The following is a 25,436-nucleotide window of genomic DNA, read 5'->3' on the forward strand; positions in this document are numbered from 1 at the left end:
TGTTCAGTGCAGATGCTCTCAGTGATGGTAGCAGTCGGCTCACTCCAGCTCTGTGACTTCAGCTGTGACTCGGCAACATCGATGGGCGGACACGTCTCAGTCTCAGCTGATGACACCCCACTAGCAGAGCCTTCTGGCTGGCTGAATGAACTGTGCTCTCTAGCCAGCCTTCCTTTCTCTCCCACCTCCTCTCCTCCTCCTGCTCCTCCTCCTCCCTCTCCTGCTCCCTCCAATCCAACAGCACTGTGAGCTTGACAATCAGAACCAGTGAGTAGCCCTAGGGGAGAAGTATTGATATAGGCTTCTAACCGGAGTGGCTCCTTTTCTCTGTCTCCCTCTTCAGCTGGTGGGATCTCTTCGTCTGCACCGTGAACGGTTGTCTCTCTCAGTCCCTTCATTTCAGTCTCAGCTGAGTTGTGTGGCATTTTGCTGCCGCAGCTTTTTTCAGATGCAGCCTGTCCGTCTTTGGCCGAGAATGCAAGTGAGCATTTTCCCTGTGAACAGATTAATGAGAGCTGAGGAAGGCTGTCCAGGAGTCCTTCTCTCTCTCCGTCTGCAGAGCCAATGCACTTTTCTGTTCCTCCCAAATCCTTCTCTCCTAATGCTTCCTCACTCTCTGCATTTGCCACAGTAGCTAGTCTCTCCAGTGAATCACGCCTCACACTTTCTCCCTCTCCATTGCTTTCCATCACTTCTTGCATCGTGGGTGTTGTCAGTGGCAACGCAGCAACCTCCACTATAGCCTCTTCAAGGGCACTCTCCACGCAACTCTCTCCCACACAAGTTTGGCTGTTGGTGAGTGGGCTCCAATTCTCCTGTGTGAGTATTGCTGCTTCTGTGGTAACTATAGCCTCCTGTGTTTGTACATCTGATCTCTTATCAGCAGAAGCAAATGGATTGATAACTGTAGTTTTGACATATGTCATGGGTGTACTTGGGTTGTGGATGACAGCTCCGGTTGTATGTTGCTTCTGCTGTGGGTTCTTGTCAGAGCTCTGATTCATGCCACATGGGGGATCTGTATGGCTGTGGTTATCTGACTGATGAGGCCTCTGTGACAGAGCCTGGTTGAATGCAGGTGAACAGGCAGAGTCAGTAAGATGATCCTGCTTGCTATGAGAGGATGATAGTGGGGGGCTGGGGCTGAGCTTTCCCACGGGACTCAGCTGTTGCTTGTAATCAAACCCATTATCAGGCTGTGCCCCACAAATCACAATCGGTGTGTCTGCCTGTGACACTGATTGTACATGTGCCTCTGAATCTGCTTGAACGCCTGCATTTATGAGTGACTCAGCCTGTAAATCATTTTCAGATTTTACTACTGTCTGTGCTTTCTTCTCCATCTTTTTCTTTTTCCTTTGTTTCTTTTTACCTTTCCTTTTGGCCCCCTTGTCCTGCCCAGCCTGTCTGTCACTTGCTGAATTCATCTGTTTGTGTGTTTTTGACTCTGACTGATTCTCCTCGGTGTGCTTGCCTGTTCCCGTCCGGGCTTCTGACTGCAACTCTGATAACGCATCTTTATCCTTTGAATGAAGGATATTGCAGCCCAGTATTTCATTAACCGAATCTAATTTCTTTTCAGTTTCAACTATACAAACATTAATACTGCATTTATCACTATCATTTTCTTTCTTTATGTCTGCAGTCTCTGTTATTGCCTCTGTGCCTTTGTACTTAACCACTGTGCTATAGTCTAGACTGCTATTTTCCTCAATGGCTGCATTAAAATCAACATGTTCCTCTCTTAGATTGTCTCCCTGCTCAGTGAATGCAACATCTTTGGGGGTTTCTTTAAACCAATCTGTCTTTGTTGCCATTTCTAATAGTGTATGCAGGGGGGTTTTGTTTTGCTCATCTATCTCTGTTTCTTTTTCTGGCTTAATATCTGGACATTCATCCAGGCTCTGTGTTGATTTCATTTCACTCTCTGTCTCTGATGCTCTGCCATTATCCTCAGTACCCAGTGTGTAATTCCTAAAACTAAACACAACTGTATCCATCTGACTGTTTGCTGCCTCACTGTTTCCGTGTGTACTCTTGTTTCCATGGCCCCGGTTGCTATGTCCTGGCTGGACTATGATTGGAGGCAGTGACGATGACTCATCGGACTTATTAACCACCACGTCTCCAGTTTTCTTCCCTACATCATGAACTGTCTCATGCGTGGTGTTGGGGACCTCTGTGGGAGTAAGTATGCCCAGTGAGGCCATTTGCTCTTCACATTCCTGGAAAGCCTCTTGGAGCTCCCAATCTATGAGCACTGATGGGGGAGGGGTCTGAGGGCAGACACCCGGGTAAGGTGTGGCAGGGGGCCGAGGTGAAGGCTGGGCATCTGTGAGAACTGGGTCGCTGTCATGAGGCCTGAGATGAGGGTAGGGTGACAGAGTTATAAGGAGTAAGGACAAACAGCTGGTCATTCCACGATGCCACAGAGCACTGCTATCGCCAGAGCGGAGGCCCATGCTCAGACACTGCACTATATGATTTGCACGTACAACTGTACTTGGGATGCCTATTCTGAGATATGCATCCCCCTACAAGAAATAATACCAGCTGTTTCTAAGCATATAGTTGTTAATGAACATGCAAGTCAATTCATACACACCCAAACACGTGGTTTATTTAGGCATTACCTTAAGTACAGTAGCACCTATTCAGTTTTCCAAATTAACATTTATTGCAAACTCCCAAGCAACGAGCCTGAATTTCTAATTGTAACACAAGGTTAACAATAAAAAGTAGTTTGATTAAAATAACTTGATTAATGATGGTTAATGATGTGTTGGAACTATGCTTTATTTTTTTTCATGCTAACTTTTAAAGCTTGAACCTAGTTCTACTGCTATGAAGAGTCTTTATTCCTGTCAGGCTGTTGTGTACTGTGATTATGTAAACATAGCAAGACTGTCTGTTCCCTCCTGATCACAGTAATGAATAGTCTTTGGTTTTAAGCCTAAAACACACATTTTATGTAAAGGATAGCAATTATTAAATTGTAATAGTGAATGCTACATGGACCATGTTATATAAATAGTTACAGCCTTAAAGTTATTCCCTTAAGAAAAAAGGGAAAAAACCTTACACATGCTCATATACAAATACTGCCTCATAAATCCGATATCAAAGCAGTGACATTGCCCCGCAAAATACTCCCCGAAGTACGCAGGGTCATGATGTTAGAGTGCTCGGAATAAATGCCTTTAACAGTCACGCTAGCTATTTCCCTTTCAGATTAGTCACTGCTAAGCCATTAGCTTGCAGTACAGAAAAATGATGTGGAGTCATCTTAATCTTTGAGTCCTATTGAGTTTATAGATCCATCATCAGTATTTAGGTATAAGAATCCTACTCAATACAAACAACTGGTATCTGGAAATCTGCCCCACACATCTCTTTATCTATTTTTTTAATACATACAGCAACTACTATGACAAAAGTCATTATTCATGTCCAGATGTAAATAAATCAAGTGAGAAATAACATCACTTTGTGTGCATCACTGCGTGTGACTGGTTAATACAAACCTCGCATGATTGCTCCATAAGGGCTCTGTCATTTCCTTGTAAGCACAGCCTCCGCCTGCATCATCAACTCACCAACCTGCCACCTGCCACTCAAGCATGTATCTAATTCACTTGGCACTCCCTACTAAAGGGCAGAGCAGCAAAATTAAACTGTCTGCAGTTGGCAAGTGTTGCTATGCAACTAACTGTTGCCTTTCATATCTACCTGAGGTGGAAAAGAACAGGTGCTTCTCGCAGTATTGCATTTAAGACTGCGTATGTCCTGTTACTTTGCAGTGTTTGGCTTAAAAAGCAGGACATTTTTTCTTTTTTTATTTGTCCTTTCTGCAGGTTGAGAATTTTAATCAGTCCATTGAGAGCTTTCACAATAGTTATTTTGAATTCATAGTTTTACACAACAAGCAATAATAATTATACTTCTGCAGTGAGTCAGGATGGCAGAAAACATGAAGGCCTTAGACAAATTAGTGCAACAGACGTCAGCACTCAGACGAAAGCAGATGCCAGGCAACACTTGAGGCAGAACATAAAGTCAGTCTGCAGATAATTCACCCAAGCATGAAACAAAACAAATGACCACACCTCAAGCCAAGCCTGCTTAGACAGACAACAGCCAAACTAATCCATATCCATCACCCTCATTCTGTCATGTTTTGGTTCCACTCCATGCTCCCTACTTTTAATCCTTATCAAGCATTCTACTGCTGAACACACTCCCACATCAGACGCCCCGCTATCCCCCATCATGCTGAGTCTCTGTTGTACCTCGTGTCTAGAACCACTAGTGGTCGACTGGCTTCAGCGTGATGCTGCAGGCCCGCCAGCAGGGGGTTCGCCTGCTCACATTTCCTCCCACCTGAGCTAGTCTGAGTTCTGCACACACATTCACACATGCAACAAATCAACATCAGATGAACTTTCACCTTGATTTAGTAATTGGTACAAATCTGGTCCCTTACATTCATGAACCGGGCAAAAATAAATATACAATACATCATTAAACATTAATGTAATAATAACGGAAATCTTTATTGATGGCGAACACAAATCTTCCAGTGAAGGCTGGTTTATCTAAATATGGAAAATGACCAAGTTGGTAATTTAAACATTAAGTATGATATAGTTCTTATTGTGATCAAAGTAAAGTTAGACATTTGAATGCAAGTTGAAACTAAAGCTTCAGTCACATTGTAATTATGTGTCTATATGTTAGTCCTGCAATTTATTGGTGACCTATCCAGGGGTCTTTCCGTGCCTCTCACCTAATGCATGCTGGGATAGGCTCCAGTCCCACCATGACGTTCAATGTGAATATAAAGACTTATCTGGGAATGAGTCTGCCTTCCCTTTCTGACAAATTGCAATTCAAAGCCGGCGGTTTCAAATCTTCACTATTTCTCTATAAAATTTATATTTTTTACTAAATAGACAATAAAAGTTAAAGCGCTGGGGAAAACGTCACTGTTATTTTTTATGAATAGTTAAGCACTAAAAAAAAAAGGAATAACTCCACAACTTTTATCACATTTTGATCATCGTTTCATCCATAACTTGCCAAACCTTTACTGGTGCCCAGAAATATGAAAATCACCTTTTTCGTACTGAACACCACCCACTTTAAAACAGTCAGGAAAGCAAGGTCAAAAACTCAAATATAGATATCCTTCATGAAACCATGGCAGAAAACTGATAGTTCATGTTGGACCTCATTGCTAGTAAAAAAAGAAGCTGGTTGAGAAATTAGTTCCAAGAACACACACTAGGTTTAACTCTCTACGCTGTTTTTTTTTTTTTTTTCAGGAAGTAGGGAAGGAATGGATACAGCTGTATTTATTTACAGGATTCACACGTCCTCAGAACTGTAACCAGCAGCAAGGCAGGAACTTGTCTTTCTTCTTTCGGTCCAGTCAGGTTTTATTTTGACATAATGAGAGAAACTTTGATAGTCATTACCTGCACAATTGTTTATGCATGCGTATTAGAGTGTGTGTGTGTGTGTGTGTGTGTGTGTGTGTGTGTGCGCGCGTGTGTGTGTGTGCGTGCAGGTTTATAACCCTTCAACTTACCCTAGCGAGGACTCCCAGATGTTGAGCTCACTGCTGAAGTCTAGACTGGGCAGCAGATCATGGGGAAACTCAAGCTCCTCTTTGTCCTCCTCGTCTCCAGCCGCACCTCTGCTCTCCTCCACTCCGGTGATGACTGGGACGTCTAGGAGCACTGGTTGAGACAGCAGATTCTGCTGGCTGGTCGAGGCTTCAGCTAGCAGTGCTGTGTCGTCCCTCTGGGTCAAACTCTCCGCGTGAGCCTCAGCCTGTGGGGCGGTGAGACATAACCGTAGTGAGCTACACGCAGGAGTCTCTGCTGCACTATGCATGATGGAGTGTGTATTTAAACAAGTCTCAGCATGTTGCGTGCAAACATGGCAACACGGACAGATTTAATGCTCAAAGCCAAACATCATGAAGAAATAACTCCACCCACATGTTAAACTATTAAGTGTTGCTTGTATAGTACTGCATAGGTCATATAGACTGGAGTGTGCCTCTTCCTGCTGGAGTATGCACCTAATCTCTGCAGTTTTGTGTGTTATTCTACTTGAGCATCACAAAACTTTTATTCTGAGAGAAAAAAGCAGCTAATTAAAACAACATGTTGTTGTTTTGCACCATAGAAACACCTTTCAAGGAAGTCTGCTATAATGTTTCTTCCCAGGGCGTCTAAACATTTTTACCCGGTGAGTAAGAATAATCATTAAAGACAAACCAGTCCTGCAAGATTGCGACAAGCACAATCAGACATGTGATTTAATAGTTGTCTGGGGTCGATAATTCAGATGACGTTTTCACTCTTTAAATCTTTCTGTTATCTTGAGTAAATAATTGAGATGTCCCTTAATCTCAGCCAGTCACTTCCCTGAATACCCTGGAAAGAACACACACAAAACGTGACTTAATCTGTCTTCAAACCTCATCTGTTTTTCTCTCTGTCTGTCTGACTGTCGAGTAGGCCGACAGCGTCCAGCCACACACCGAAACATTTGGCTGTGGCATCGTGCTGCAGCAACACTGCCCTCACAAACACACAACTTTCAGCTGCGGACCCACTATGTGCCCGCTTAGGCTGCCTCAGTTTACAGAGAGGAAAAGTTTTCCCTTGATTTCAACCTCACCCACTCAGATATGAACAGCGGTGTGCAGGTGCAGGCAAACAAATCTGCACTTACACAGACACATGCAAATGTGCAGATTTAAAGCAGACCTTTAACACTCAGTGTGTCTGGAACATGTGTGTATAACCTGTTTCTTTCTGAGAGAGCCTGTTTTTTTTAGTAAATTAGGGTGTGAGTTGATTTGACATCGTGAGCGCAGGAGGATATAACATGGCTGTGGTAATGCAGTCCGTTGAGGGTCCGCTGAGATTCAGAATTGAATCTGTTCATTCATTATTTATGAAACAGTAGTAGACAGCATGGCTGCACACAAGACAAGAGGTGACTATCATGACAAGTGGAAATTAAGATTAGATTGAATCGTTAAAACCCTTTTTCGAGAAAAATATATAAATTTAGCTTTTACCTGTTACATATACCTGTTTTTTGTTTTGTTTTGTTAAACTCATGTACATTACTATTACATTAATGCAGCAAAATATTTTCAAGCCAAATTTACATTGCACTGACTAAATTTAAAAAATTTAAACAATTAAAAAACAGTCAAATGTACTCCTCTTTCAGGAAGGACTACAAAATGCCAGCGCTTGCTCTAGTTTCACCTCAGTGGTGTAGCTACTGGATGCAGTTACTGGAGACAGATTAACAAGTAAAGCTGTGTGTGTAGTGGGGAGGCTCTGAGTCACTGGCCTCACCTGTGTCACCACTACAAAGAGCTTCCTGTGTGTGGCACATTCAGCACAGATGGAGGATCTCTTTGCTTTTGCAAAAACATAATTGTGCACTGACACGAACACATGAACAATAACTAGTTCAAATCTTGACTGCGCTAGGCCTTTAAGACTGATTTTATAAAAATGCTGGCCAGTTACGTGAAGCCTCTCTCTTCACATGTGTGTATGCAGAGCTCAAGCCATATTAGGTTATTTTTAAAGGGCCTATTTTAGACTACTATTGCTATGCTTCTTTTTAGCAAACAAAAACAGAAAACATAAAACATTCAAGAACCACAGTGAGAAAGAAACTGAACCCAAACAAAGTGCTTCTGCAAGAGAGAGTGTCTCTCTGAATGCCTGTGATCTCCCTACTGCTGTCATTTCTCTATTAGTGTTACATAATCAGGTAAAAAAAAATAAAAAAATCCTTCCACACTTTATTAGTCATGCATGCAGAGATTAACAGTTTTGTCATAAGATTGCTGCATGTTGATGTGTCTCGGGTTTCCTGTTTCCTGCCTGAATTCTCTCACCTTGTCAGGGTGGAAACTGTAAATGTACGATGCAAACAACAGACTAACCTCTCCACTGGTATCAACTCAGACATGTTGAGACAGAATGATGAGGAACAGCACCAGTAGGCAAAGCATGCCCAGGTTCACAGCTAACACTCATTCTCCATACTACATTTTGGGGGTCATTGTATAACCATGTGGAAGCTCGGTGAGGTGGGAAAGCTCAGGCCTTGTTTCAGTTGGTTTGACCCCCGCACACAAAGGGCTGCCTGTTATTAATTAACCCACAGGATCAAAACAGAAAAGCAGAGGTTGCCTGGAAATTACTACTTGTCCAGTAGCCAGTAAGTAAGACTTACTGTTAATTGAACGTGTCAGTGTCCAAGTGCTAGCAAAACTTTACAGCTTTACACATGACTGTTGTAAAGAGGACAGAGAGGACAGTGCTAAGCAGGAACCGGCCCTCACATAAACAGAGACATTAAACAGATTCCGCTTGTCCACTCTCTCTATCCTGGCCACTATCCTGTGTAAAATAACACACATCTCTCCCTTGCTTGTTTCACCCCACCAGCTCTGTGTTGCACTTACCCAGCAGTGTGCTCCCCTGTGCTGACGCTGATTCTATAGTGCAGTGCAGCTCCTCTGCTGGCCCTCTACCTTGCTCAGTGTACGGGCAGCCTTTGTAGAGGTCTGTGTTTCGGAGGGGGCAGACGACGACACAAGCATGCTCCAACACATGCTGCTGACGCTCCCACTCCTCTCCTGTACTGACTCAGCTAACTTCCTCCTCCTCCTTCTCCTCCTCCCCACAGTCCTGTCCTGTCCTTTGTTGCTGCCGTTCCCCTGTTAAATTTCCATGAGCCTCCTCTGTTTTTTGCGGTCTGTGTGTGTGTGTGTGTGTGTGTGTGTGTGTGTGTATAGAGTCTGGAAACACTACACTACCACGCACTGACAAACACAGTGCTTGCTGCTGAGACTGACTGACTGGACTGGCCACAGGGCAGAGCAGACGATTCTCCTCCCCCTCTACTGTAAACTCTTTCCACTCAGCTCTCTTTCTATCCCCTCCTCCTCCTCTATCTCCCTTCCCTCTTCTCTTTCTTCACTCCTTCTCTATCCACCTTTGCTCCAGCCTCCCCCGCCCCTTGCTGCTGTGTCTTCTGGCTGGTTGCACTGACTGACAGTGCCTCTGCAGGTGAATGCTGGGAATTAGGCCAAGGGTCGGACCTGTAGTGACCCCCTCTGAGAGGATCAGGTTACACTCCAAGAAGCTTTGGTTACATGGACACATGGGTACATGCACACAGTGACACACAACATCCTCCTCCATCATAGAAGCTCCTTTCTCGTCTAACTTTGACCCCCTTCGGTGTTGCTAAGGTCCGACATCATTACTGCCTTCATCAGTACACATGGACATGACAGTTCCCACTCACCATTTAAACAGCCAGTTTTACTCTTAGCTGGCTCTCAGGTAAGAAACACAAACGTAACGTCATGTCTGCTCACTTTTTAAGGTACGTTTAAAGACACACTTTCTGATTTTGAGTTTCAAAATATCATCATCAAGAAGTGGGAAGTTTTGGTATTTTAATTGCACCATATGAGCACTATAACAATAACAGTTTCATGTTTTTTGTGAAAAGATGCATTGAATATATCACCCACCTCTGCACACATGCTAATACTCTCTCAGGCTTTGACACACTCGCTCTCTCTCTCACACACACACACACACACACACACACACACACACACACACACACACACACACACACACACACACACACACTAATATTATACCTGTAAGGAGTCATTTTGATTTTCCTGTGGTGGGAATAGAACTAAATTTTCTGGAGCGCCCTCTTCTGACTGTAATGGGAAATGAAAGAGTTCAATAAGAGATCTTTAAGGGAAAAGCCTATTGTAACATATATATATGTAGTGGTATGCACTAATGCACTGAAAACAAATCACCATTGTTATTTTGAGGCAGGAGTTACAGTGCGAAACGCCACCCTACAATCACAGCCAATAAGCTCTAGCATGCATGGTCTGTAGAGTCTATAGCACATGAGAAAAATGTTTATGTTAATCGTATTAAGATAATCCTGAATTCCTCTGCTGAAGTCCTCCAGTCACATGTGGACATCTGTTTTTCTATAGCTGACTTTTTTGCAATTACTCGTACAAAAAAAAATAATCTTAAAGCAGGTTAATTGCAACAAAACCTCTACGTGCAAACTGGAGGCATATACTGTATAATGGCCTTCCAACCATCATAGGAATGATGGATTTTGTAAGCTGCAAGAAAGCAAAACTTAGGAGTATCGTAGTGTGTAGCAGTAAACCTGTATCATGGCACGTCTTGCAAGTCATGGCATAAGCATCTAATGATGAACTCTTCTCTACACAAAACCACAAAATAGAACAAGGCACAATGCGTATTATACAAGCCTCAATAAAGCTTTGGAATGTATACAGAGTCTACAGCTCCATGGGCATCACGTGTGTTTTGCTGGAGCCAACAGTCTGTAATCATGCGAGTAAGTGTTAGTTTTGCTAGTCGTCCGTGCACGAAAGAGTTCAAGGTACAGTATAGCAGCCAGGGGGCCAGCAAGTAGCAATCCCAGCCATCCAGTGCCTGCAAGCTTGGCCTTACCAACGCCTCAGTTGTGCTGCTCTCGTTCCCCATGGCTCAGCCAGCTGCAGGGCCACAACTGGCCAAACCAACGGCCCCTCGCGTCGGCTGGCTGAAAAACACCAGCACAGACGGACCATCAGCATTCAGCCATTCGCAGGTTTGACAAAGAGAGACTGAGAGAGAGGGACAGAGTGAATAGGGGAGCTGTGGTCCCTCAGCAGTCACAGACTCAGACTCCACAGGATTAAAGGTCTTTGGTATGGGGTTGAACTAGCAGAGAGAGAGAAAACGGTAAGTGTGTGTGTTGCTTTAGTGATTAGAGACCTGTGATGCAAGACCTCCTACCAGGACCAAAGTGCAGGCTTTACCTCTGCTGATGTGGGCTTAAAAGCAGGAGCAGCATCTTCAGCAATAGAATAACTATCATGTAGTTAAAAAAGTTTTTTACAGAGTACATTAAAGGTACATTAGACAAATTCAATTCCTGCTGAAATAAAATACCATGACCAGCAGGCCCCCTATGGTGTAAAGGCCCTGGAATAAGAACATCTACATGTGCAGTCTGTCATTTTGTTCTTGTGCATGTGACTGAGTGACTGTAGCATACTGACACAGTGACTGAGGCTGGGTAAACCCCGTAAAGTAATCCCCACAGATTGTGGCATCTCTTGGATTCGGGCAGTGTTCAGTCCGTGACTGACCCAAGGTAGCATCGAGGCTATTAAAATTATCCAGGAGCTCCTCTACTCTAATTTGTCATCTCTACATAAACACTATATTTTAGGAAGACAATGTAGAAACATTTGAATTATTTGAAGAAAAAGCACAGCAGCTTTGGACCATGGACTGGCTTTATGTCAAATATGAGCGGAGCCACTTTCATAACCTTATCTCTGATGGTCATTTTTCTTTCTCTCATATGTACATTTTTTTATTGTAAGTACTGTAGCTGAGCGCTAAGCATTCAGGGTCATAGAGAGGCTGTTTGTGCATTCTTCATATGACTGTAGGGACTGTGTTTAGTCAGAAAGCGCTGACCTGAATATGTAAGACTTTATAAATAGAGATGTACCCTGTCCACCACTGTTAGACTTTTTTCCAGTCTTGTGCACAATTTGTCAATCAGACTTCATTTCCAGCCAAATGTAGAGGCTGTATATTCGAGTTAGCCATTCATTCATTTTTTGACTCTTGAATTATTATCTTTAGATTGTGAGGATTTTCAGCGATAATGCCATGAGAAAATGAATATCTGTTTTTCCCCTTATATTCTGTAGTGTGGCGACTCGTCTCCCATGCCTGCCTGCCCTCTTGGTATTTGGGTGAATGGGGTGTAATTTCAGCCTGCACACTGTGGACGCATGTGCGCTTCAACTGGCAGCAGTGTTTCTGAGCGTTCTGGCAGCACCGAAAGCACTGGGGGCAAATCATATGATTAGACCCTTGCCAGGTCTCTTCTCACCTCATCATCAGCCTGTCCATCACTCAACATGAGCCATCTATTAAACGCTCGGGTTTGGATGAGCACTGTATGTCTTTGCTTAGACACCTACAGTATGAGGTTCCTGCCCCGCATCTGACCCCTCCACTGGCCTCCAAACTAAACTGAATGCTGTATTTGCAATATCATTTTTAATAGCGTATAATATAGTACGTTTCAGATAATATAAATAATATAATTCAGCAAGATAAGAGACCAGGGAAAGCAGATGAACATACTGTGCAGTAGATGTTGTTGTGGTTTAAACCATGTTCATCCACCTAGCCTAGGCATCTATAGTAAATACACTGAAATCATCAAACTACATCAAACAAAATGTTGATCAAAGCAAAACACAGTCACACAAATTTCAATACAAGCTTTGACAGTCCCCACCCTTTACCCTTTTACCCTCCATTGTCATATATTGACTCTCGTCCATCTGAAGGACTACCAGAAACCAAACAAATAATCCAAAATCTGTACCAGTGCTGAAACTCATAAACTACTCACCACTGCAAACAAGAGGTTTTTCCACACACAGTGTCGGCCTTAGGCTTTTGACAAACCCCTTCAATCTGTTTACTGGCAAACTCAAGGCCAATGTTTGTTTCTGTCCTGTCTTCTGAGGAGCCCCAGTGTCTCTGTTGCTATTTTTGCATTGCACGTTGAGTGGGAGGAGAGGACGGAGGGTGTACACAGGACAGGAGCAAAAGTGGGGACAGGACCGAGGGGAGGAGACCGAACTGGAGCTGGGGAAGCCATGTCTACTTTAGGGTAGTAGGGGTGGTGGTGGTGGTGGTGGGAACGGTGGAGGAGGGGCAGGGGGGGTCACCTGCTCTGACCAGCTGAGGAGGGCTGTCCGTCAGCTGGGGGGGACACAAGTTCTAAGGCAACACTGTAAACAAACAGGCACCTTAGATGGACAGGAGGACGAGGAGTCAGGCGTCCTAGCTCCCTGACTGATCATGTCAAAGGCTGCAGATGCTGTGTCAATATTCATCCCACGCGCAGCTTTGCTTCATGTCTCTCTAGATTTGGCAGTGATTGACACGTAGGGACAGCAGCTGAAACGCACTCGCACAACCACTAACCTGCTGTAACAAAGAATTGAAAAAAAAAAAAAAAGGAACCATGCAGACGGGAGCAAAATTTACAGATGTAAGATGTATTTTGGGTCCTCTATTATCTGCCTTCATCACAGGCCGTCTTCAGCTGAGTGCCCAGTCTTAGGAGCGAGCAGGCTTATTATCCCCATAAATAGCACTGATTTGATCAGCTCTGTTTCTGACAGACACCACAGCACACTCTCAGCTCAAACATCCCTTCCATTTTGCCTTGCAGGTTTCTCCTTTCTCAACTGCCACTCAGGCTTTTGTCTAAACGACTCAACGTTATCCATTCGCTTTAGGATCTGTCAAGCTGCCTCGCACCTTCATCCACTACAATCAGCGTCACCCTGTCACCCTTTTATACTCTGCTCCCTTCCTCACCCCCTGCTCTCCATCTCCACAGCTCCTTTTCCCCGCTGACGTCGCCCCTCCTCCAACACTAGATTACACCTTCTCTCTCTCTCTGCCTTTGCCTGCGTAAAGACTTAGCTCCTGAGCTGTAACATCCATTCTGCCTCCTCTTGCACACTCTCCCTGCTCAGTCAGTCAGGCATTGGCGCTACGCCCCACACAGCCCCTGCTCAGCACACTCCCCTCTCCTCTGTTTACCTGGCTGTGTGAGATTCCGATGCAGCTCCCCATCTTGTATTCCATGTCCTCCTCTGGTGAAGTGACTCTGGCACTACACGGCTGGCAGAGCACCTTTCTGCAGAACTGCATCGTTATCAGTCAGACTCAGCATTGCCAAAGCAGGCAGATCTCTGCTGGAGCTACAGAGTGAGTGTGTGCACGCCTCTGTGTCTGTATGAGCGTGTGCCTCAGTGACTAATAAATGCTCGGCACTGCATTGCCCGTGGTGCGCCCGTGACATACATTTTCAAGCCATTGTTATATAAAAATATACATTACATAAGGATTCTGACCTAATGAAATGAGTTTGAAAAAGGGAGCTACTCTTTCCAGCCTCATATGCAGCTCAGCCTCAGACCGATGCACCGGTGAGCAGACTGAAGCGCTGCTTTGGAGGGAAAAAATGCTCAGAGAGGGAGCGAGGAAGAGATGGGAGGCAGCATAAAGGGCGCCTGTGCCTTTAAAAGACCCAGGAGATGGCAAGGACGGTGGTACATCACTATGATGTAAACACGCGAAGATACCAGTGTGTTCGTCCAACTAAACCTGATCACAGTGAGGTTCCACCATTCAAAATGGAGCAGGAAAAGAAACAGACTGAATAATTTGATGTGTTTTGTCTGTTCCACGCTGTCTTTTGTTCCCTACATATACAGTATGTATAATGAGAGCAGAAATATATTTTCCCAACGTACCACAAGACTCAGTTTAACCACCCAAAGTGGTACAGAATTTAGACTACATGAGTAAATGCATTCTTTTTTTCTTTTCTTGGTTTTCACTTCCCTCTACCTACTTGTCCTTGCCATTCAAGAGCAAAAAAAATTGAACAACTGCTGGCAAATTTTCCGCACAATAGCACTGCATCTTGCACGAATAAAATTGTCGCAACCAGGCCAGAGCTACTTTATCATTTATTCTCAATTCAACCATATGCTATAAGCTGCGCCTCGCTATTACTGTTAGGCAGTATTTCCCAGTCTTTTAACCTTGTGACCCCGTAAAATGAAGCAATCTCTACCCATTCTCACCACGTCTGTGGGTTATGACTAAGTCAACCAAACAGTGATATTTCCCCTCCTGCTCTATTTGAATCATTTTAGAGACCTCAAGAGGGAAATTATTATGTAACTCCTAAGAAAAAAGCAAATATTTGAGAAACCTTAAACAACTATAGATAATCTTATTTAAAATCCACGTTTTTTTTCCGTTTTCCTATCCTGTTCATTGTCCCAAAACCCCTCAGAATTATCCTAGGCTGGGAACCACTGCTGTCCCTCTCCGCTCTCCTCCTGTTGCTTTCTGCGGGTATTTCTGCCCCCGGTGATGCAGAGTCTGGATCCCCCATGATCCCTTTCAACACCCGCTGCTTCAATTATTATCATTACTATTCTTATATTAACCATTGTAAGTACTATTACTCACCCTCTTATTATAATTCCTAGTTTTATTAACAGTCTCATTATTATCATACATCTTTATATGGTACCTGTACTGTGCTATGTTCTCTTTCCTCCCTCCTGCTCAAGGTTTCCACCTGTTAAAAGGGAGTTTTTCCTTGCCGCTGTCGCCAAGTGCTTGCTCATGGGTGAATGTTGGGTCTCCGGAAATATAACTATAAAGAGTACGGTCTTGACCTGCTTTATATTAAACATGCCCTGAGATAACCCCTGCTATGATGTGGCGCTATATAAATAAAGTTGAATGGATTTGAATTGAAGTCAGATTTTTTTGTGCATTTGAAAATGATTAATCATGACAAATTAAATAATGTTTGTACGGTTCTCTTAAAATCTTAAGCTGTTTATCAATTGATTATTGTTTTGATTAGAAAAATCCTTCGGCAAAGTCATTTAATTAAGAGTTAAAAGTAGAATTATTATTTGTTGGCAATACTAACAATTTGTCTGGAAATGAGTCATGGACTTAATATGCACACAGGTGCTGTTTGTTCTTTGTCTTCTGGGAAACTGCCCATCATTTTTAAATACTGTATTTAATGCACAAGCTTGACCAGGTGTTAACTACATACATATCAAACTATTCCAAATACAGTATTCACTCATTTTCTACTAACAATTATAGAAAACGTTATGTTAAGGTCAGTATATCAGAAATAGAGACAGTATATTATGTTGACGCTAATCAATAATGTTAAACACCTGCTATTTACACATGCTTAAAATAAATGAAAACAGTACCAGCATTCTTTTCTTTTCTCTTTTATTATTCAAACTTCTAAAATCAGTTAAAAAATTAAAACAAAGTGTATAATCTACATTGAAAATTTGCCTTTGCAAATTTCTAAATATTTGTCTTTTATATTTAGAAATTTCCACAAAAAAAAAAGAAAAAAAGAAAAAAGAAAAAGCAGCACACCTAAAAACAATTTTGATTCCAGCTTAGGAAAAGTGGCGTCGTCCCTCACTCATTCTCTGTGTTTGGAGGCTGAATCATTGTGTCTCTGATGTCGAAGGCATCTATGAGCTCCTGGGAAAGAACAAACATTTATAATAATAAAATTAGAACCAAAGACGTACGACAAAAATATTTATAGTAGGTCTTGTATTGTTGCTAGATTAAGTCTTTTTTGTTCAGGCCAAAACTGTATAACCTTCCACATCTTTGGGCTGATAGAGATGATGCACTGTTTCCGGCTGTATGATCCTCCAGCTTCCACCTCCCCCTCCTCTACAGGGGCTGGGAAACAAAAACACATAAGACATTTACCTAAAGGTATTTCCTTTGTTATTCCCCAGCCAGGATAATACAGCTACTGTAAATGTTACATCTGCTCACCTATATAAGGCAATTTGGCATTATCCAGATACATCCGTGCCAAACCATCCTGCAACACAGACAATGTTGTCACACCTGCTAACAGTCACTAGAGGGCAGAAAAGTTCATTTTAAACAAACTTCAGCACAGGTAGCTCACCCTGATTAGAAAAGACGTGTGGAAAATGTTCTCTACTGTCCGGGAAAACGAGTTGGGGTCGATGACAAACTCGTAATACGATATTGGTGATGTTGCTGACATAGAAACAGAGGCACATGAGCAAATAATAATTACACAATGATGAAATGTCAATGGCCGCGAGGTCAACTTTAAACTCACGATCATCTTGGTAATAACTCTTCAGGTATCCTAGGATCCTTTCCACCTCTTTCTCCGTTGCTTCTTGATGGGACTGTTCCATTTTCTTCAGCTGACAGACAAAATGAACATGACACAGTACATAGTAGATGAGAAATTGCTCATACAGGTAACTGTTTGCAAAGTCACAGTCGCATGCATGCAGCCATGGAAGTGTAAGTTTAGCTACCTGAGTGGGCATTATCCTTTTGGCTTCCTTGCTGGATTCTTTCCTTTGCCGTTCTATCCTTTGCTTTGGAGGAGGCGGCTCCGCATGGAATGAGCCCATCCTGATGAAAAAAACGGCAGGAAAAAAAAGTTTGTGACTAAATACTGCTGAGGGACAGTAATAAACCAGGGTAAATGCAATAAATAAGTTAAAAATAATAACGACAGTAATAATAAACCTGTTACAAATTAACAGTTTTTAATTTTAGGCTTGATGTGCACTCACTTCTTTGGTTTTTAACTGTAGAATTTGATTAACGACAATATGTTGTGTTTTTGAGAGAATTCATGACACCATGATTGTGCCGTTCCCTTTTTAATTTGGTTGTGCTTAACATGCTGAGGCACTCACATGTAATGGAAGGAGGGTGCTGTCCTGAAACAGCACTCTGCTCTCCTGGCCACTCTGTGCCAGGCGTCCTGGGGCAGGTAGCCATCAACCGCACCTCCATTCTGCTCTTCCTCCCCGTCTTCTAGTCGGTTGAGACCCATGAAGGACAACTGTCAGAGAAGCAGAGACACCTCCACATGACCACTGCAATGTATGATGCCCTGGTGCTTGCATTACAAACAAGAGCATTCTGATTTTTTTAACATTGTATAATATTATATTTTTATCATGTTGCTGCTTTCTTTGTCTTCATCAGCAGTGAGTAAAAAGCTCTGTCATGTCTTGGAAAAGGAATTTTTAATCTCAACAAGAAAAATCTGACAATAATCAGCCCATAAAAATGTAATTTAAGAAATATGGCAATTATGATACAAAATATACCGCAAGATATTGGGATCATTTTATTATTCAAAAAACTGAAATTGAAGTGAGATTTTTAGGTAATAAGACCAATGGGCTCAGGTTAGAACAAGGAGGTACCCTATAATCATACAGTGTTTATGCCGTATTTTTGGTTTAGGTGTTTTTAGTTACTTTAACAGAAATGGAATGTTGATTTTTTTTTTAATATTAAAAGACATTACATTTATGTTATACATTTACATAGCTGCTCTTATTCACTCAAATGAACAGAGAATATCTCCACCTATTATACTATATGTAAATTGCAGGTCCTAGGCACTGGGCTACTGTTTTGGATAAAATACAAGATAAGCGTAGCGATAAAAACAACCTAAGCACTATAATACGACTGTGAAGCTATTATGTTGGTTTATATTTATACTCTTATAAAGCTGTTATGGCTGATGTGTTACATTTGCGCATTTACATATCTAGCAAACAGTTTGCATTCATTTCGAGTTTCTGTTTCTGGCCACCTGATGAAAGTAAGTCCACTATAGACTCTCCTTTCAGCTATGTTTTGGCCTCCTTGTTTTTTTTTTTTCCCCGTACACAAGGCTAGGTAGCAGGATAACATGCGCATCTGCAGCAGTCATGACTCCTGAACAGAAAGGAGTGTGACTGCATGGACATTCAGATCTTCATTCCAGTTACAGGACACTTCCTCCAGTCAATGGGCCACCTCAACAGTATATGTTTGTGTACAAATGTGAAACATTTCATGCACATAGACATGATGTGTACACACAATAAATATACTCACAAGATGCTCAGCAAAAGTGGCGGGATCGAAAGCGGTGCCCTCAGCAAACAGTTGGCTGGCTTTCTCCTTTCCCAGGTCTGTGGCCACAACAAGGAGCTGGGCATCCAGAGCTGCTTCCCTCGCCTGCCGAACTGCCAAGGAACACAGTGAAGTCAAACTGAGCAATCTATAGCACTGGGGGATGATGAAGATATTTGATTCACGTGTCAATTGTTACTCTGGATACAATAAATACAAAATTGCACTACAAATAAATGAGCAGTTCAAACAGGCAGTTTAGAGTCGCCAATTAACCTAACTTTTGCACATCCCTGGAATGTGGAAGGAAAACCAGAGCACCCAGGGGAAACGCAATCAGGCATGGGGAGAACCTGCAAGTACTTGCTCCTCCTAATTATATTTATTTCAATGGAGAGGCTAGAATAAAGAATTTGCTCAGTCAGAGCAAATTCCTTATCCTGTATCTCGCTGTGTAGCGCAGCACTGTGGCTCACCTTGACACTTTCAGTTTATCAAATGCACAGCCCTGCAGTCTGTCCACACCTCTTTACAGGCACAGTCACAGGACTGCAGCCCACATTCAAAATTTCTGTAGTTGCATCGCACATACCATCTTTAAAAAGCTTGTTTGCCTGTTCTAAAACTTCTGTGAGTTTGTTGTTGGCAGGACTCAGCATGTCTTCTCTGTTCTCTGAAAAAAAAACAAAAACAAAAACAAAAACAAACACAAGAGACACATCCATCAGAGACTTGACAGAAATAAAACACAACAAACTCACTCTGCCTGTCCGTTTTACTCACGTTGCACCGAGTTGATGAGGTCTCTGTACTTGCTCCGTATCTCTCTCCTGAGGCCCGGGTCATTGTCGTCGTCTTGCAGGTCAGCCGGGCCGAGGGCAGAGTCGTCGTCGCCCCCATTGCTTTGCTGTTGGTCTCCCCTCCTGCGGCCGGCAGGGCCGTTCTGCCGGGGACCCTCCTCGTCACTGCTGCCCCTGGCTCTCTTCATCTTTGCTCGGGCAGTGGATGAGCTGTGCGGCGTGAGAGGGAATCACGCTGACGCGAAACAGAGCCACTATAAACAAGGTGTGTTTCTGTTCGTGGATGTTATAGCGGATTAACGACACGCTGACAACAATTCTCCAAGAGAGAGAATAGAGACAGTCCGATTCTTGACGACGGTATCAAGCTGTTGAACGTTATTCAACGTTTTCTTCAAGTTTAGCCAAAAACGTTACAAAAGTCAAGATAACAATCCGCCGTTGCAAGTGTCAGATTAAGTAAAAGTCGAGTGACGCATTGTGATCAATATAATGCATTACACTTACCGGTGTCGTGCTGCATAAACAGTAAACGTGAACTAACCACAGCTAACGTCAGCTACTGCAAAACGATGTCCCTACGCTAGCTAATGGTGTTAATTGTTCAGCGAACGGCACGTTAAACCTCAAGGAAACACGCCACTGATGTTGCTGCAAATAGATTTAATACGGCGATTATCAAATATCAAAATAAAACAAATAAAATGGACCAAACTCTTGTTGACTACTGGCCAAACCAGAAGCGGACTTCTGCCGGGCCGACAGCCAACGTGAAAACGGAAGTACCGAGCAGTTCAACATCTCGTTTCTGTCGCCTGCATCTTTAGTCTAACGTTAGCTGAGCTTAGCTAGCAACATCAGTTGTGCTAGTAGCTTAGCTCTGCTTTGAGACTCGTGTCATAGCAAAGGCCACGCTAAAAGTAAACTCATAGTATGCTCCGGCTGTTGTTCTACTTGGTCTACCCATTTTACTTTAGGTATCTTAAGCCTACCTGCTTGGCACAAAGATGCAGAGCTCGCCAGGAGCATTTCGTCGATGTTAAAAACGAAGTTTGTTTTGTATTGCTACGTTGTTATCTAAGAGAAAAAGGAAAGTGAAAGTGGAAATTCGATAATAATGACGACAAAAATAATAATAATCATAATACAACTTCAATTAAAAAATGAGTTACCTTTGTCTCAAAAACACATAAAACCAAGAAAATGCATACATCAAGCAACAATACTGAAATATCACATGAGTATGAATGCCATAAAAGCACAGATAGTCAAGGAATAAAGAAAAGAACACTTGTTTAGTGGATGGGAAATGGGTTTGAAAAGATTTTGTTTCAAGATAAAAATCTGTGATATTGTTATCAAACCCCATGCCTCTAAACATCTGAGCTCAGTGTTGATGTTTTAAATGAAATGGATATAAAATATTGATGTAAGATGTTCTGAACCCCAGGTTTGAACACTATCCTGGACCAACACTAAGTCTGTCCATAATTGAGCTAAAATAATGCATCGTGTGCTGCTAAACTGATATTCTTTTATCAGAATTCCTGGTCTTTTTCCTGTTCTACCAGCTAATTCATTTGGAGAATATTTACCAGTTAGACTAGACACGTTTTTCCATACATGTGAAAAGCTGCATGCTGGCAGCTACTACAGTTTACAGTAAAGCTGAGCAAACTTCTCTATTAATAAAGAGCTTTTGCCCCATTTCTGGACAAGAATCCCCTGAATAATACATCGTCAGGTGTCCTCAACAGTGCATCAAAAAAAAATGAAAATTTAAAAAAAAACTTGCAGCAGACATGCCAAAGACAGCAAACTGGTCTTGACCGGCTGGCTGCCACACAGAACTGCTTCCATGCTTAAAATCGAATTTGCAGTATTACTGTACACTCATAAATACCACCGCTTCAGTCATTGGAGGGAATACTTCTGCCACGCGAAACTGCCATTAAAAAAATAGCCCATTCAAAAGGCACCTGCCTAAAATGTTGGCTAATTTTTCTTAGATGAAAACAACTGAAATACAAATTATTCACAAGTAAATATACAACAGAAAACTTGTAATATTGACTTTTGTACCGCACAAGATCCAAAATCATCGCGTGGATTTAGAAGAAAAATGTATTTATTTATTTATGACAAGCTTCAAATCGCATTTTCTCCGCTGAACTTCAGAGTTGCAAGCGTCGGACGAAGGTGGAACCGGCTTCAGTAACGGTCCGCTGCATCAGCCTTGTGGGGCGGCAGTCACCGCACGTCGGCAGCGAGACGTCGTCCCAGCGGGACGTACCGACAGATGGCGCGCTCATAGCCTGACGTAGGCGAGCCGCTCTAGTTTCAATTCGTTGTGTCGTTGTCGTGGTAACCAGAAGCGTCCCCTCCGTCACTTTCAGCTGTTGCCGGCCTTGTTTTTACTGTTTCTTTACAACGGCACGAGTTTAAAATGGTTAGTATTATTTTTTAATTTTTTTGTTATTGATGTTTTTTTCTTTTCCTTTTTTTTAATAAAGGGAGTAAATAAAAAAATATTTAGTTATAAGTTTACCACGATTTTATTCTAGCGTAAAAAAAATTACATGAAAGTTAAGTTATAAGGTTTAAAAGATTAGTCTAATAAAAATTTCTAAACATTTCCCTTTTCGTGGGGTCTTTCTTGATTTTATCGTCATTTGTTTTAGGCTTCCTGTTTATTTACCATTATATTATTTATTATTTTATACCCTGCCTATTATAAGTATTTATAATTTATGCATTATAATTTGCATGCACATGTACAGCTGTTGTAGTGACAAAGTGAAATGTATTACTTGTTAAAATGGTAAATTAAAATTCCTATTTGTCGACAATCAAAAATTCGGGTGAGCCAGCTGTCCGGATTCCACCATGCCATCCTTTCTTTAACGTTTTCTCGCGTTTGTATGAATAAAGCTGTTTTTGAATATTTGGAGGGACCATTTCCATTCTCCCTGTCTGTCATTTGTTACAGCCGGGGCAGAGACGCAGCCATAATCCCTCCGTGACCTCTCCGTGTTGGAAAGCCGAAAGAATGCGCAGGAGCGCGGCAGCGGGAGAGACTCTGAGCACCTGAGCTTCGCATCCAGGTGGTTTTTAACCCTTGTCTTATCATGGCCGAGCCGAGGTCCATCGCTCCTGTGCTTCGTTTGGACCTGAACAACTTTGACTTGGCCGAAGCGGAGACGAGTCCGTACGTTTTAACCAGCCCCCGCTCACTGGACTCCTGTGCAAGGCTCGGCATCCGACCTGTTAAACTTCTGATTAAATCACTAAACGAGTTCATTGCTGAACAGAGCGACGTGCCCTTTGAGGCGGTGAGGGTTATGCACGAATCCTACGAAAAGGAGAGAATGAAGCTTCTACAACTGTGCCGAGAGGAGAGGAAGAGGATTATCCAGGCGGCTGAAGACGGGTGGCCAGGCACTAACAGAGTCTCAGGCCCGGAAGCGGCGCCTGTCCCCAACCTGAAGGATCTCTCAACGCAGAGGCAGAAAACGGTGTCCATCCCATATGCAGAGCTGTGCTTTAAAGAGAAACCTGTCCGCACGTCCCCCTGTTCTGCTGCTGGTAACAAAGACCCAGACCGGAGCACAGTCTGCAGCTTCAGTCTGGGAGACCTCGGACGCTCCACGGCTGCTGAGATGAAACTGCAGAGGCTCACCCAGGACATCGAAAAGGAGATGAGTGTCACAGTGTCCGAGAGAGACCGCAAGATAGCAGCTCTGATGCTGGTGAAGCACCAGGAGGAGCAGGCTCGCCTGAAGCTCTGTCAGCAGGAGGAACAGGAACGAGAGGAGGCCCGTAGGCAGCAGGAGGCTCAACGGGCTCAGGAAGAGAAAAAGAGGAGGAAGAAACTGAAGAGGAGTATGCAACGCTGGCACGAGGAGCTGGAGGCCCGCAGGAGGCTGAGGGAGTGTCAGGAGAAAGAGAAAGCGGGACAACTCGAACGGGAGGTACTGCTGCAAGAAGACCGCTGGAGGAGGCTGAAAGAGGAGGTGGACGCGCAACGCAGAGAAAAGATAGAGTCTGCACAGAAAGAGGCAGAGGGGCGCAAACGCTACCAGGAGAAGCTGCTGGGAGAGAAGCGAGAGGTTGAGAAAAGGGAACGAGAGAAGGAGAGACAGGTAGCAGTGGAGAGGGAGCAGAAGGCCAGGAGGAGCAAAGTGTTGCAGGAGAAGAAGGAGAGGAAGAGGCTGCAGGAGGAAAATCACAGGGAGCTGCTAAGACACATCCTGCTGACACAGCAGGCAGAGCAGCAGGTGGAGGAAGGGGAGGCACAGATGAGGAGCACCTTTGAGAAGAAGCTGCAGAACTCCTGTGAGAAACGCGCCCAGGTTGTAGGGGCACGGCTGAGGGAGCTGCGCGAGCGGGCGGCCCGGGAGGAGGAGCAGATTCACAGAGCGCAGCTGAGGGCCAAGCTGCAGACCATCCAGCAGCTCTCACACAAACAGATCCTGGTCCAACTGAGCCAGCGTCGCATGGAGAGAGCCGCCTTGCACGCCTCGGCACAGCACAGGAACAGAGCTCAGCAGACACATCAACGCAACAAGCACAGGAGGCTCTGCCACCAGAGGCTCAGAGAGAGGATGCAAAGAGAGGAGGAGGCAATGAGGAAGGCCAGAGAGAGCTACATCTCCATGAAGGAGTGGAGGAGGGAGAGGCTGCGGAGACAGCGAGAGCAAATCCTGGGGGAGGCGCAGACGCTGGCTCGGGCCTCCTTTCACATGAGGGAGAGAGTGAGACAGCAGACGCACAGTCGAACCTTTGATCAGATGGCTCTTGAGGCTCAGCTGACCGCCTCCATGAGCCACATGAAACTATGAAAGAGATGATTTGCTCCCATCCTGATTTCAGAACGACTCTCTATCTCTCTCGTGGGCTTGAGTACAGTTCTGGCAATAACTGGCACATCCCTCCAGAGCTCCAGTAAAAATAGTGAGTTCAGAGAGTTGTAAAAACAACAACCCCCCCCATCAGCAATCTACAAATGTAGCAAGGACGTGCCATACAAGTATGTGAATGTGTTATAACCAGGGTGCTGATGACTCACCAGGTCACAGTGCGACTTGATATGTAACTCTAAAGTCCATGAGACTGTGGCACATATTTCCCATGGTTTCAGTTCAGGATATTTAAATGTATAAAAGTTTAGAATCAAGTTGGAGTTCTGCTTGATCTTGTTGTGACCTCCCATCAGGATAATAACCACCATGCAGTGCAGTGCTGTTTGTACTACTGTTTGACCCCACATGACACTGTGTAGTATTACAGCTTTATCTTACTGGTGAGATAGGGGTTAGATCAGTTAAGGGAGTTAGGGGAGAAAGGTTGAGTTTTGAGCCAGTGGGAAGCCGAGCAGTGTAGGTGAGAGGCTGCGGACCAGAGAGCGGGGGGGTTGAACTGTGGTCCGTGGCCACTGGGGTGCTTGAAGGCTGACGTCAGTGTTTTGAATGTGATATAAAGCAGCCATTAGCAGCCAGCGGACTGCAGATGGGGGAGGAGGGGTTATGGGAGAATTTCGGGAGGTTGAAGATGAGCCAAGCTGCAGCGCTCTGGGTGAGCTGTGAGGGCGTAGGAGGCCAGAATGCTGGTTAATGTGTAGCTCACCATTGTGATGTTTTTTTTTTCCTGCTCCTTTGACCTGTGTCAGTGTCTGATCATATCACAAAGTCTCACTAGAAGCTTTTTTTTTTTTTTTTTTTTTTGTATGTATTAAGCAGGGCGGATAAAGCTAAACTTTTAATTAAATAACAGGCTAATGAATTGCAATGAAATATTGCAATGAATTTAGCCATTAGTGGTGTGAGGATGTATAGCACAGACGGTGTTCTGTATGTTTCATTATTTCTTGTAACTTGTTACAAGAATGTTTTATTATATCTTAATG

General features: G+C 43.5%; 3 protein-coding genes across 7 annotated transcripts in view; 1 reads left to right on the plus strand and 2 right to left on the minus strand.

Annotated features, from left to right (window-relative positions):
* Positions 1–10,738, minus strand: part of tacc2 (transforming, acidic coiled-coil containing protein 2) — a 45,985-nt gene extending 35,247 nt beyond the window's left edge. Inside the window, exons 1-2 of the mRNA XM_040139199.1 lie at positions 10,590–10,738; positions 5,591–5,835 (exon numbers count right to left, since the gene is read on the minus strand). Coding sequence (XP_039995133.1) covers positions 5,591–5,835; positions 10,590–10,622 — 278 coding nt within the window. The 5' untranslated portion in view covers positions 10,623–10,738. The remainder of the gene's footprint in view (positions 1–5,590; positions 5,836–10,589) is intronic.
* Positions 10,739–16,051: 5,313 nt separating this feature from the next.
* On the minus strand, positions 16,052–21,727 carry nsmce4a (NSE4 homolog A, SMC5-SMC6 complex component). Of its 5 annotated transcripts, none has more exons than XM_040138959.1 (12): positions 21,619–21,727; positions 20,524–20,608; positions 19,515–19,741; positions 19,324–19,404; positions 18,714–18,844; positions 17,510–17,658; positions 17,120–17,219; positions 16,912–17,002; positions 16,732–16,826; positions 16,593–16,641; positions 16,408–16,493; positions 16,053–16,283 (listed from the first exon to the last, which is right to left on the minus strand). In XM_040138959.1, the coding sequence occupies exons 3-12, from the start codon at positions 19,717–19,719 to the stop codon at positions 16,218–16,220; spliced, it is 1,053 nt and encodes a 350-aa protein (XP_039994893.1). In that variant the 5' UTR covers positions 19,720–19,741; positions 20,524–20,608; positions 21,619–21,727; the 3' UTR covers positions 16,053–16,217. The 5 variants fall into 5 exon arrangements, with proteins under 5 accessions (XP_039994896.1, XP_039994893.1, XP_039994892.1 ...); XM_040138958.1 differs by having other exon boundaries at positions 19,515–19,766; XM_040138962.1 differs by lacking the exons at positions 20,524–20,608; positions 21,619–21,727 and adding an exon at positions 20,039–20,512 and having other exon boundaries at positions 16,052–16,283.
* On the plus strand, positions 19,755–25,427 carry LOC120796299 (coiled-coil domain-containing protein 177). The gene is made up of 2 exons (XM_040138956.1): positions 19,755–19,796; positions 22,521–25,427. The coding sequence occupies exon 2, from the start codon at positions 22,660–22,662 to the stop codon at positions 24,370–24,372; it is 1,713 nt and encodes a 570-aa protein (XP_039994890.1). The 5' UTR covers positions 19,755–19,796; positions 22,521–22,659; the 3' UTR covers positions 24,373–25,427.
* The last annotated feature ends 9 nt before the right edge of the window (positions 25,428–25,436 follow it).

Source organism: Xiphias gladius, chromosome 11 (assembly GCF_016859285.1).
Source record: "Xiphias gladius isolate SHS-SW01 ecotype Sanya breed wild chromosome 11, ASM1685928v1, whole genome shotgun sequence".
NCBI lineage: Eukaryota > Metazoa > Chordata > Actinopteri > Istiophoriformes > Xiphiidae > Xiphias > Xiphias gladius.